At 50.6% G+C, this 12,689-nt stretch overlaps 2 protein-coding genes across 15 annotated transcripts in view; both read left to right on the top strand.

The window, feature by feature from the left end:
• RAB11FIP5 (RAB11 family interacting protein 5) overlaps nt 1–3,263 on the top strand; it is a 37,416-nt gene extending 34,153 nt beyond the window's left edge. For all 4 annotated transcript variants that reach the window (XM_042932695.1, XM_042932693.1, XM_042932692.1 and 1 more), the window contains 2 exons: nt 538–727; nt 1,002–3,263. In XM_042932695.1, coding sequence (XP_042788629.1) covers nt 538–727; nt 1,002–1,205 — 394 coding nt within the window. In that variant the 3' untranslated portion in view covers nt 1,206–3,263. The remainder of the gene's footprint in view (nt 1–537; nt 728–1,001) is intronic.
• Nucleotides 3,264–4,986: 1,723 nt separating this feature from the next.
• The window catches only part of SFXN5 (sideroflexin 5), a 117,022-nt gene continuing 109,319 nt past the window's right edge, over nt 4,987–12,689 (top strand). For 2 of the 11 annotated variants that reach the window (XM_042932689.1, XM_042932687.1), the window contains exon 1: nt 4,990–5,248. In XM_042932689.1, coding sequence (XP_042788623.1) covers nt 5,147–5,248 — 102 coding nt within the window. In that variant the 5' untranslated portion in view covers nt 4,990–5,146. Of the gene's footprint in view, nt 5,249–6,314; nt 6,405–12,689 lie in introns of those variants that run through there. The other 9 variants (XM_042932691.1, XM_042932681.1, XM_042932682.1 and 6 more) reach the window with 9 other exon arrangements.

Below are 12,689 nucleotides of genomic sequence, written 5' to 3'. Positions count from 1 at the left end.
CTGAAGGGAAGCAACCAGTAGAGAGAGGTGGGCAGCCAAGTGTTCTAGTTTGGCCAGGTCTTTCCTGGTTTGAGCACCCAAAGTCCCTCACCCTGGGAATCCTTAGTCCTGGGAAAATTGGGAAACTGGGAGAATTGGTCAGATCCCTAGAGAAAGGTTACAGTATGGAAGAGGCAGGGAGGATGGGGGGAGGGGAGGTGGCCCTGGCAAAGACTGGCTGTAGGTGCAGAGAATGCTGTGGGCTGGCCTCTGCCATCCCTGTGAAGGGGCAGGTCTTCTGAGGGAGTAAAATGGAGAGGGCACAGGCAGTGAGGGAGGAGGAGGGGAGAGTTGCTGAGGAGTGCAGGGTGCAGCCGCCCCAAGGCTCTGGCTGTGTAGGGGACAGCCACCACAAGGCTCTGGCTGTGTAGGGGACAGCCACCACCACGTGGTGGTTTGTGTCCAGCAGACCCGCTGGCCCCCCAGAGAAGGTGGCCCCATGTTTTCCGTTGCACTGCCCATCCCTCCTCATAAGGCATCTCCTTTCTGTGTCTGCAGCCCCCACCCTGTGAAGCCCCTCAGTGCTGCCCCTGTGGAGGGCAGCCCAGACAGGAAGCAGCCTCGCTCCAGTCTGAGCACAGCTCTGAGCAGTGGGCTGGAGAAGCTCAAGACCGTCACATCGGGCAGCGTTCAGCCTGTGGCTCCAGCCCCCCACGTTGGCCAGACTGTGGATGCCAAGCGGCTGAAGGTGAGGCCCGGCAGGATGCCAGGGTGCGTCAGACCAGATGTGTGGTGCCATGGAGAGAGGTCTGGCGCCTGGAGGTCAGGAGCAGGGTGCTGGGCAGGGTGGAGCAAAGAGTGGGCCTGGTCCCCCACGCCAGAGCTCTGAAGCCAGTCAGGCTGTCTCTCGCACTGGAGACAGAGACCCCTCCAGGGGCCTGTAGGAGTGAAACCCGGGTGTTGGTGGGTGGACAGGCAGGTAGGCCTGAGGCTGCCCTGCTCATTCTCATTCCTGGCCTCAGGACTCAGGTGTGCTGGACCAGTCGGCCAAGTACTACCACCTGACCCACGACGAGCTCATCGGCCTGCTCTTGCAGCGGGAGCGGGAGCTGAGCCAGCGGGACGAGCATGTGCAGGAGCTGGAGAGCTACATTGACCGGCTGCTGGTGCGGATCATGGAGACCTCACCCACACTGCTGCAGATCCCCCCTGACCCCCCAAAGTAGCCTTCCTCACCCCTGCCCCCGGGAGGGTCAGCGTGGACCCACTGCCCAAACAGGGCTTACGCTGCCCTCCTTCCCGCTGAACTCACTCTCACCTGGGCAGGCTGCTGTCTGTCCTCTGTTGTCACTCCTTGCTCCTCTTCCCTTCTGCCTCCGTGGGGCTGCTGGAAGGGGGACCCTTTGGACTCCCGTTGGAGGCATCAGGTTCCATGTACAACTTGTGTGTTTTGGGGAGCCCTCGGTCGTTCCCACCTGCCTATTTCCATATCCCTTAGTTTTAGGGGCTCCAGGGAATTGGAACAAAGAATTTAGTACTCGAGGGGGAGCAGGGGTGAGCTGCAATTTGACGTGGCATCTGGGACATACTTTATTACCCCACAACAATGGTCAGTCATTTTGTCCAAGGCTAAACCCTTGTCCTCCTCATTTGTCTTCAGCCCCTGGAGGGCTCCTAGCATTACTGGGGCTGGGGCTGTGGCAGGAACCAAGTTGCCCATTTTGGAGTTATGGGCAACTGGAGTCTCATGTCTGTTCCCTTGAGAGCAAGGAGCCTGTATGGTCTGGTCTCATCTCTGCTGTGTTCTGATTTTTGTGTGTTTCCAGCTGTTTGCAGAACGAGTGCCACGTGGATGGATGGGGATGATGTGTGTTCTCCAGGCCCCCCGCCCTGCCCTCCTCTTCTGATCTTTCCATTGAGTGTCATGTGTGAATGTATGGAGAGCTGGGGCAAGTGTGGGGAGAGCACCTCCTCACCTGCCTCCAAGCTGTGGGCCCCTCCAGGCCTCAGGGCTTTGGGCTGCTTGTGTTTGGGGATCAAGCCTCCATCTTTGTTTTTGTTGCCTGTCCAGATGCCAAAACTCTGTGCTGCAGCAGGGTTTGCACTTTTGGAAACCAATTAAAATGTGCCTTTTGTGGGTGGGGTCAAGAGCCTCTGGATGCAGACCTCTCTCTCTCTGTTTGGTGTCCCCCTCCCTCCCTGTTGAGCACATGGGGCTGGATCTGTCAGAGCCCTGGACATGGGAGAGGAGGATGGTGAGACTCGCTGCACCCTGTGCCCCTCCCCCAGAGTTCAGTTAAGGGTCTGGCGAAGCTGCCACTGCTCCTTTAACTTTCCTGCCACCTTCTCTTCCTCCCTCAACCCCATTTGTGGAGGGTCCTGGGATAAAAACTACATTCTGGAAGTGGGAGGTCCCACTCTGCCCATACTTAGGAAAAAAGCCTTTGTTGCTCTCCTCTCCATCCACTGGCTGCTCTCCCAGCCTGTCCCTTCTGCCCCATGGCCTTGCCTGGCTTGGCTGCAGTGCACTTTGAAATGAAGTGTCTGTCTTTTGGCCCAGCCCTGGTTAGCTTGCAGAAAACATGGCCGGCTTCCCATGGCATCTACAGGGAACCTTTAGTGGCTCGCGTGCCCTGATTTAGCAAAAGTTTTGGGGTAAGGAGGTACTGAAGGAGGATACTTTTGGCCCAGGGAGGAGGTGAGAGCTCGTCTGGAATTACCTCTTCTTCCTGAGAGAGCCTATGGGATCTTTCCGACAGCCTTGGAAGGACATGTGCTCTGTGGGTGATGTCTTCTGCCAGGATGAGGCAGAGGAGCCCCGACACATGGGGGAAAGCCCCTGTAATGTTATCTACCTTAATGATCACTCATCAAAGCTGAGGAAGTGTCCCCAGGTGTCCAGATCTTGGGTCATGGTTTTTTTGGGGGTCAGTGGGGGTTGGGTAGGTATCTCTTCTGGGGGAAGGGGAGCACTCCTCTACTATGTATTCTTCCGGGCTCTATTCATTACCAGCCCTGACCCTGATCTTCCACTCATCCTTGATTGTGGGCCTCCAAAATGCCCAGGGCAAGGATGTCTTCAGAAGAGCTTTGAGTTGAAGCCCAAGGTTCTTGTTGGATGTTTCTGCTCCTGGCCACGACTTGGAGAGTTGCAGGTGGGGTGGGCAGAGAGCAGGCACAGTTCTGCTTTGCTGTTTGTCTTCCTAGTTGTAACTCCTGTTTATAAAGAGCTTGTTCTTCATGTTTTGAGCACTTTATGAAGAATAAAAAGTTCATATACTGCAGGTGGCTCTATTGTGTTCCTGTTTTGACAAACGTATGAAGGAGGCTTCCTGGGGGAAAAGGCGGGTAATGGGGTTTTGGATGTCATTGCCCCCATCTTAACATCAGGGGCAGCAGCACAGCATTGACAGGTGGCATGGACTCGGTCTTTTCTTTGCCGAGATACCCACATTTATTGAGCACTGTGGGGGAATACAGAGGGTAAAAGACTTGATTCTTAATGTGAAACCATGTAGTCTAGTAGCAAATGATACAAATCCAAGATACAAATGGTTCTTCATAGCTAGCTAGAATCTCTCTCTAGCTTTAGGAACCGTCTGTTTCTTGTGGGTTTTGTTGGTGGATGAGGAACTGGCTGCTACAAATCATGCATTGTCCAGAAAGACATGAGCAGGCATGAGCCAATACTGCACCTCACTTTGAGACTAGGGAGACCCAAAGTGGGATTCCCTAGGATCAAAACTATTTCTACTTCCCTCTTGGGTAGCTTCCTTCCCCTCCTGCCAGCCTGACACACTGACCAGATAATTCATCTGGGAATCTTCTACTCCGTTCTGCACAAGTGTGTTTATTATCCTTGCTTGCGTCTTGTTCTACGATCTGCAGCACTCCTTCTTACCTAACGTCCTTGTAGTGCTTAATAAACATTACTGAACCCCACTCCCCACTCCCACTTCTCTTCCTGCCTGGGAATTAGGCTGAGGAGGATCTTCCTTAGTTGGGCAAAGGAAGTGGAAGCCGCCAGGGCTCTGAAGCTCCCACTATTTAATTCACACAGTCAATACAAATTTGAGTCCCTGTTGGTAGTCCTCCCAAGCCTGGCACTGAGGACTCAGCAGTGAATCAAAAGGTCATACTTCCTGTCTCATGGACCTAACTAACAGTGGGAACCACATAGACAAAGCCGTAAATAATTAAAAGTGCGAGGGCTGGGGGCGCCTGGGTGGCTCAGTCGGTTGAGCGTCCGACTTCGGCTCAGGTCACGATCTCGCGGTCCGTGAGTTCGAGCCCCGCGTCAGGCTCTGGGCTGACGGCTCAGAGCCTGGAGCCTGCTTCCGATTCTGTGTCTCCCTCTCTCTCTGCCCCTCCCCCGTTCATGCTCTGTCTCTCTCTGTCCCAAAAATAAATAAACGTTAAAAAAAAATTTAAAAAAAAAAAAAAGTGCGAGGGCTGCAAGGGAGAAGTGCTGGATACTAATAGGAGCATATAGCGGATTTTGTGGAAGTAGGGTGATGGATCGGGAAATGCGATGTTTAGGCTGAGGTCAGGAGAGCCAGAGTCAGGCAAAGACAAAAAAGTTAAGAGTTTTCTGGGTACAGAATGTTCAAGGGTCAGAGGTGGGAAGCACCCCAGCATGTTCCTGTACTCAGTGTCAGGATGGCTGGAGAGCACAAGGGGAGGGGCAGGGTGGCGGCAGAAGAAACTGCATGAAGACTCCGCAGTGCAAGTCTTTGCAGGAAGCCTTTCGAGATTAACCCGGAGCCTTTGCGCATCTGGTCCCGGGTCGGACCCGCTTGAGTAGGGCTCTTTCGGACTAGAGCTCCGGGAGCGACGCCCTCCGCAGCAAGTGAAACTTCTAGGGGCAGGTAACCAGCGAGGGGGAGCCCTGTGGCCCCCTATCGGGACCTTAGAGTCGTACACGCACGCTTTTCCCATATTGCCTAGCCCTTCAGAACTGGCAGCAAGAACGGAGATCGGGTTTGAGTCAGTTCAACTCTCCGCAGTCTAGGGTTGGCAAGCGCCGTGACTAGAAAAACTACACTCCCCACAATCCCTTGCGCCCCCGGCTCGCTGCGGTTGCTCATGGCCAATCGGGAGAAGCAGCTGTGGCGGGGGCCGAGGAGGGACATTTTAAAAGGGCCGGAGATTGCAGGCGTCAGTGGTCATGGCGGATACAGCGACTACAGCATCGGCGGCGGCGGCTAGTGCCGCTAACACCTCGACCGATGCACCTCCTTTCCAGCTGGGCAAACCTCGCTTCCAGCAGGTGAGGACGGAGCTATGGTCTGAAGGTCGGCGGGTGGCACAGGGAGGGCGGCACACTCCTCTCCAAAATCCCCCTTAGTCCTGGGGTCCTCCGACCCGCGGCCACTGGGGAGCCTGCAGCTACTGCCTCGGGGACCTCGACCACAGCCATCCCTTTCCCATTGGCGAGCAGAGTGGGCGAGGACTCCCACTTTGGCTCCCTATTGGCCGCCGGTGCCGTCACTCCTCGGCTGCCCGCGCCCTCCAGCCTTTCCCGCCCGAGGCGCTCTGTGATTGGCCACTGACAGTCGCGGCCAGAAATCCGGGCGCCCCGGGTCCGAGCGGCTTCTGCAGGGTCGCTTTGAGCTGTGCAGCCAGCCACTCGCGGCGGAAAGTTCGAGCCCGGCTCTGGATGACAAGTTGGCGTGGCGGAGATGCCTTCTAACTTTCCCTGGGTGGGGATGACGTTCTTTCCGAGATGCTGGCGGAGCCCCTGGGCAGTGTCTGACCCTGCGGTCGTACTGCCAGCCCTTGACCCCAAGCCAGGTCCGCTGTGCTCGATGGTTTAGGGCCACGGGCCGAGGGGTCCCCGAGACCTGGCGCCCCCTTTCCCCTCCAATGGGGGATTCGCTGATGCGAGTCGGCCGGCTGGTGCCCTGCCGGGGATGGAAGGAGGACGTGCGGGGAGAGCCGGGTGCGGAGGAAACGCTGTGTCATCCCCTGGGGCCGCGGGCTGTTGGAAGAGTCCGCGTCCCTGGGATCCCGCTTCAGCTCCTCCCCCGGAGCGACTTCCGAGGAAGGTCTCTGGGACCCGGGCCCTGGCGCCGCCGAGGGCTCGGCTCTTTGGACCCTGTCGGGCTCTTCGGAGCATGGTGACAGTGGCCTTTTTACCCGGGGACTCCCGACAGGGCGTGACTAACTCGTCCTCGGCCACGGAGATGGGGATCGAACCCATAGCCTGGACGTGCGACCAGTGCTGAAGGCTTGGAGGGGCCATTCCCACGCTGCGGGCCGCCTCGTACCCTCCTTCCTCCACTGCCTCCAGCCAGCGCGGAGGAAGTGGACTTTATTAGGAAAAGGGCAAAGAGGCTCGGCTGAAGTGAACTGGGTTTGCCTTGGGTGGGGGGCAGCGGAGGCGGACAGAAAGAAGTTTGCAGGAAGAAAGGAAATTGTACAAGGTCGGTGAGGTGGTGGATTTTTTTTGTGTGTGTTTTGTGGGGGTTTTTTGGTTTTGTTTTGTTTTTTGGTGGTAGTGGTTGTGTGGGAGAGGGACTGGTTCCCGCAAAGTGGTGCACCGAGCTTCACTGATACTTAAGGAATTAAGCCCCTGAGCCTTCTGAAAACAATGCCCTCACTGTTTTAAAACAGGACTTTAATTCCTTAAAAAAAATTAAGCCATCTCAGCATGTAGGTGTCAGAGCAAGACTGGCATCTTCCTGCCAGTGTAGGGTGCTGTCTAGGAGGAGACTGTCAGGGGTGCCTCTCCCAGAACTTGAATGACCCTTCTTTTGGCTGGCCCCCTTTCCCAGCCCTCCACACACGTACCACTCATCCTTTAAGGATCAGCTAGGCCTCCTACTCTGGAAACACTTCCTCTCTTCTTCCATATATTACCCCTGGTGGGACCAGGTCACTGACTCTTTCCTGACCCCCCTTTTTGGCCACCCCAAGTGGGATCCTCTTAGGTTAGCCTTTAGTGACAGTCTGTCCGTGTTGCTCTAATACTTGTTCTCCTCACCCCTTGTGTGAATCTTTTGAGAGAAGGGGCTGATCTTGCCCTCCGTTGTCTCTGTCTTACCCCGAGGTGGGGCTAGACACATGGTGATGTGCTGAATAAAGACTTGTGGGTTGTCGTTTTCGGGGACCTGTTCTGGGACATTCAGTCACACAACACACAGTTATTGAGAACTTCCCAGTGGCTTTAATGACTGAGCCCTTTGCTGTGATCACCGCTGGAGCCATATATGCACATTTGAGATTACTCCAGTCATTGCTGGTATCTGTTTTTGGCACCGCTCTTGAGGGCAATAAGAGTGTTTGTTGTATTTGCTTTGGCAGCAGCCCTCCTCCAGCGTAGTGACTTGCATAAAGCATAGTGCAAGTGATTGTCCATGTTAAGGAACTTCCCACCGTTGCCCATGCCCCCTCCTGCTCCTTCCACACCACTCCCTGCTGTGCAAGCAGCCCAACCTGCCACCCAGTTGACACTCCCAAGAGACCTGCGAGTCCCCTGCATACTTCCCTTCCTCTCCCTCACCCTCTAAACACAACCAGAGGCCCAGTGTTCTCGTCTCTTGAAACAGCTCTCAAATTCACCGGATTCCCTGCTGGAATCCTGGATCAAGCCGCCATTATCTATCTCCTGAGCCACTGTGGAAGCCTAACAGGTCTCCCTGCTTCCACTCTGGCCCCCTTCCAATCCCATCCTTCTTTCACTTGGCAGCCTCAACAACGCAGGTCTGATCAGGTGACTCCCTCCCCTCCCCCCACCACAGACTTAAACACTCTCCAGTGGCTTCCCCTCCTTCTGAGATAAAGACCTCCCTTTTGAAGAGGCCCCAAAAGCCCACATGGCCCACCCATGCTGACTTCTTCTTCCTGAAATCAGACCCCCTCCTTCCCCCTCTCTCCTATCACACTGGCTGCTTTCAGCCACTTGAACTCTGAGTGGTTCATAATCCGGGGCCCAATTCCCAGAGCCCATGCCACGGACACCACCCTCAGTCCCCAACTAGTCTCATCGCTTTCTTCAAGACTGGGTGCAGGGAGTTCTCTTCTTACTCCCTAGAGTCGCCTCAGGACCCTTCTTTCCATCCTTCAAAGTTCTCTGTGCAGGAGGGCTGGGGAATAAAGAACACTCACCAGTGTCAGAGGGTGAAGAGAGATGGCTTGCCCTGCTGGGCTTTGGTCTGTGACCATCTTTCTTCCCATAAGATGATGATAACAGCCAAGCATCGTTCCAGGCTTTTGGCATATTGGCTTATTTAATTTTCACAACAACTCCGTGAGACAGATAGGTGAGGAAGCTGCCACACACACAGATTAACTCACTTCCCAGGCAGTCTGGCTCCAGAGTCCTTGTTTGTTGGTTTATTGTTAACATTTTTTTTAGTGTTTATTTATTTTTGAAAGACAGAGTAAGGGAGGGGCAGAGAGAGAGAGGGAGACAGAGGATCTGAAGCAGGTTCCGGGCTCTGAGCTGTCAGCACAGAGCCCGATGTGAGGCTCAAACCCACTAACTGTGAGATCATGACCTGAACCGAAGTCAGACGCTGAAGCAACTGAGCCACCCAGGTACCTCTTATTGTCATTAAGGTTTTCAGACTTTCAAAAGTGGAGACAGTCATCAGAGAAGAGCCCACCCATCACTGAGCTTCAACAATTGCCTCTGTGAGGCTAGCCTCATTTCATGTATATGCCCCCAATCCCAACCAATGAATTATTAAAAAAAAAAATTTTTTTTTTACATTTATTTATTTTTGAGAAACAGAGTGAGACAAAGCATGAGCGGGGGAGGGGCAGAGAGAGAAGGAGACACAGAATCTGAAGCAGGCTCCAGGCTCTGAGCAAGCGGTCAGCACAGAGCCTGATTCGGGGCTCGAACCCACAAACTGTGAGATCGTGACCTGAGCTAAAGTCGGATGCTCAACTGACTGAGCCACCCAGGTTCCCCCAAGGAATTATTTTAAAGCAATGCCCAGACAACCCATCATTTCATTGTACCAGCTAGTAGATAGCTGTAAAAAATAAGGACTTAAAAAAATGTTTATTTATTTACTTTTGAGAGAGAGAAAGAGCAGTGAAGAGCCTGATGTGGGGTTTGATCTCATGACCATGAAATCAAGAGTCAAACGCTTAACTGACTGAGCCACCCAGCCATCCCAGTACTTTTTCTAAATAATTTTTTTTTTTACTTCAGAATAATTTTTTTTCCCATTAAATAAAGCTTTGGATATTTCATAATCCCAGTTTTATTTATTTATTTTTAATTAATAATTAATTTTTAAATTCATATCCAAGTTTGTTAGCATATAGTGCAACAATGATTTCAGGAGTAGATTCCTTAATGCCCTTTACCCATTTAGCCCTTACCCCAACCCCTCCAGCAGCCCTCTGTTCTCTATATTTAAGAGTCTCTTATGTTTTGTCCCCCTCCCTGTTTTTATATTATTTTTGCTTCCCTTCCCTTATGTCCATCTGTTTTGTATCTTAAAGTCCTCATATGAATGAGGTCATATGATATTTGTCTTTCTCCAACTAATTTTGCTTAGCATAGTACCCTCTAGTTCCATCCACGTAATTGCAAATGGCAAGATTTCATTCTTGATTGCCGAGTAATACTCCGTTGTATGTATATACCACATCTTCTTTATCCATTCATCTGTCAATGGACCTTTGGGCTCTTTCCATACTTTGGCTATTGTTGGTTGATAGTGCTGCTATAAACATTGGGGGGCATGTGCCCCTTCGAAACAACACACCTGTATCCTTTGGATAAATCCCTAGTAGTGCAATTCCTGGGTTGTAGGGTAGTTCTACTTTTAATTTTTTGAGGAACCTCCATACCGTTTTCTAGAGTGGCTGCACCAGTTTCTTCAGAATATTTGTAGATTTATGGAAGTCAAAAAGCACAGAATTCCGGTATAACTCTCACCTAGTTTCCCCTAATGTTATCATCTCATGGTACAGTTGACAACTGACCATGGTACAATTGTCAAAACTGAGTGTTGGAACATTACTATTAACTATACTCCCAGACTTTATTGGATCTCACTATTTTTTACACTAATATTCCTTTTTCTGTTCCAGGATCCAATCCATGATCCCACATTACATTTAGTTTTCATGTCTCCTTAGCCTCCTCTGGTCTATGACAGCTTCTCAGACTTTCCTTGTTTTTGATGACCTTGGCAGCTTTGAGGAGTACTGGTCAGGTATTTTGTAGACTATCTCTCAATTTGCTGTCTCTTATGGCTAGACTGGAGTTATGCATTTTGGGGGAAGAATATCACAGATGTGAAGTGCTTTCTTTCTCACATGGTATCAGAGGGTTGTTTTTTTTTTTGTTTTTTTTTTAACATAACCACAATACCATTAACACACCTAAAATTATTGTTTCTTAACATCTTCAAACCAGTTACTATTTGTCTTAGTCTGTTTGGGCTGTTATAACAAAATACCATAGATTGGGTAGCATACAAACAATATAAATGTACTTTTCACTGTTCTGGAAGCTGGAAGTTCAAGATCAAGGTGCTGGCAAACTGATGAAAGCCAGTTTTCTGGTTCATAGATAGCAGCACTTTGTAGTTGCAGCACTGCATGACATAAGGGTAGAGAGATCTTCGTGGGGTCTCTTTTATAAGGGCACTAATCTCGTTCGTGAGGGTTCTGCCCTCATTACCTCAGTATCTCTCAAAGGCCCCACCACCTAATACCATCACTTAACCTCACACTGGAGGTTAAGCTTCAGCATATGACTTTTGAGGGGACACAATATTGCACTATTCACATTTCTGTGATTATCACATCATGTTTTAAATAATTGATTTGTCTGAATCAGGAACATACATATATGTTCCATACATTATATTACATTATATTTGACTGATAAGCCTCTTCTAATCTATTGGTTCTCCTTTCGTTTTTTTTTTTTTTTCCCATTTGTTGAAGAAACTAGATTGTTTGCCTTGTAGAGTCCCTCATTCTGAATATGGCTGATGGCTGATCTGTGGTATTATTTAACATGTTCTTCTGTCCCCTGTTGTTCCTATAAACTTGAAGTCCGTGCTTTAACCACTGCGCCATATTGCTTGGTAAAGGGGAGAAAGATAGTAGGACGGCTCCTGGGGAAGCTCTGTGACCTGACTGTGCTCTCTTTCCTCCTCCTTTTCTGCTCATTTCCTCTTCTGAAGTTGTTTTTTCTTTTCTTCGGGCCCAGACACCATTTTGGCAAGTCAGGTCCTAGGACAGGGAGCTAACATATGTGCTTCTTCCCATTTGCGTTTCAGTCTATCCAGAAATAAGTTGTGTTTTGTTTTTAAAGTTCCTTTTACTCTTCCTTTGCCTGAGTCATTTACCTAGCTGACTGGGGGTGTGAGTGTGCTGTGTTTGTGCATGGGAAATCCAGAAATCCACTGAGGCAGCAGAGCAGATGGGTTGCACGAGGCTCCCTCGGGGGAGGAGGAGCTGGCTGGACAGGAAAGTGCACTCTTCACTTCTAGGAAGAAAGCTGTGTGTGGGCTGAGAGTTGGAAGGCAGTAGGGAGATTTCTTATGGAGTTTGCCTGAACTCAAGTTCCAGGATGAAAATGCCTTGCAGGTAGTTATGTTTTAGTTGTTTACATCTTATAGGCTGGAGAGTGACTGTTTCCGAGGCTGGTCCTGGAGCGGGTTTGTGCTGTGGACAAGGTCAACACCTTCTAGTCCAGTGGCTGTCAATCCCTGCTGCACATTTGAACCACCTGGGCAGGGTTTTAAATGGACACCAATGCCTGGAGCCCACCCCAGCCAATAGAATTTGAATCCCTGAGTGGAAGACCTTGTTTGGGGATACCCAGGTTGTGCAGCCTGGCTGAGGACTACTGAGCTGGCCCAGCCTTTTTGCCTTTGGGCTATAGATTCAGTGCGTATTTTATTCCTGATCTGGAAGAGCCCTGACTTAGAGGTCTGGGTATAGAAGGACAGTCAGTTTCTTTCAGGCCTTGGCCCTCAGCTGGTGCTCCCTAGCCGCCTCTCCCCAGGGGGTGTAGAGGTGAGACTGTCTGTGCTGCAGGTCCTGCTGAGAATGAGATGACTCACCTCTCTTGGGAAGGGAAAGAGAAGGAATCACTGGGCTGACTCATTCTTCCGGTAAAGAAAAAGGAAAGGAAAAACATCCACGATTGATTGGGTAAAGATGGGGGCTGAATTTTGGAGGGGAGAGGAAGCCCATACATTTAAAACTTTTGAGAAAATAAAAATTAACTCAGACAGAGAAAGTAAAACCCTTTGTTGCCATTTTTCAGTCTGGGGAGGACGGGGAGGACAGGCATATAAGCCCCCTCTACGAAGAATCAGTGTTTCTCACAAGGCTATAAAGTTTCCCAATGACTTACTTCTTTGAACACTACTCTTCCACACTCGCTGAGAAATCGCATTCTCCAAGATCATAGATTGCCAGAAACTTTGCTGTTTAAAATAACGTCAGTAGGAATGAAACATCCACCTCTTGATAGGTGGGTCGAAGTCACTTTGACTTAGAGAACTAACCCAAGTGCAATAGTTTCTGGACATAACATTCCATATTTATCTTGATTTTATAGTTTCTAAGGAAACAAGATCCAGTGCCCATTTCTCAGTATAGACCTAGATGGACCCTTTACCTCATAGCTGTGCTTTGCTTTGAGCCTATTAAAGCACCACGTCATTTAAATTTTACTCTACCTTTCTCCAGAATTCTGTACTAACCCTATTTTTTCCCCT

The sequence above is a fragment of the Panthera leo genome, chromosome A3 (genome assembly GCF_018350215.1).
Source record: "Panthera leo isolate Ple1 chromosome A3, P.leo_Ple1_pat1.1, whole genome shotgun sequence".
Lineage (NCBI taxonomy): Eukaryota > Metazoa > Chordata > Mammalia > Carnivora > Felidae > Panthera > Panthera leo.
This window is presented reverse-complemented; position numbering and strand designations above follow the sequence as displayed.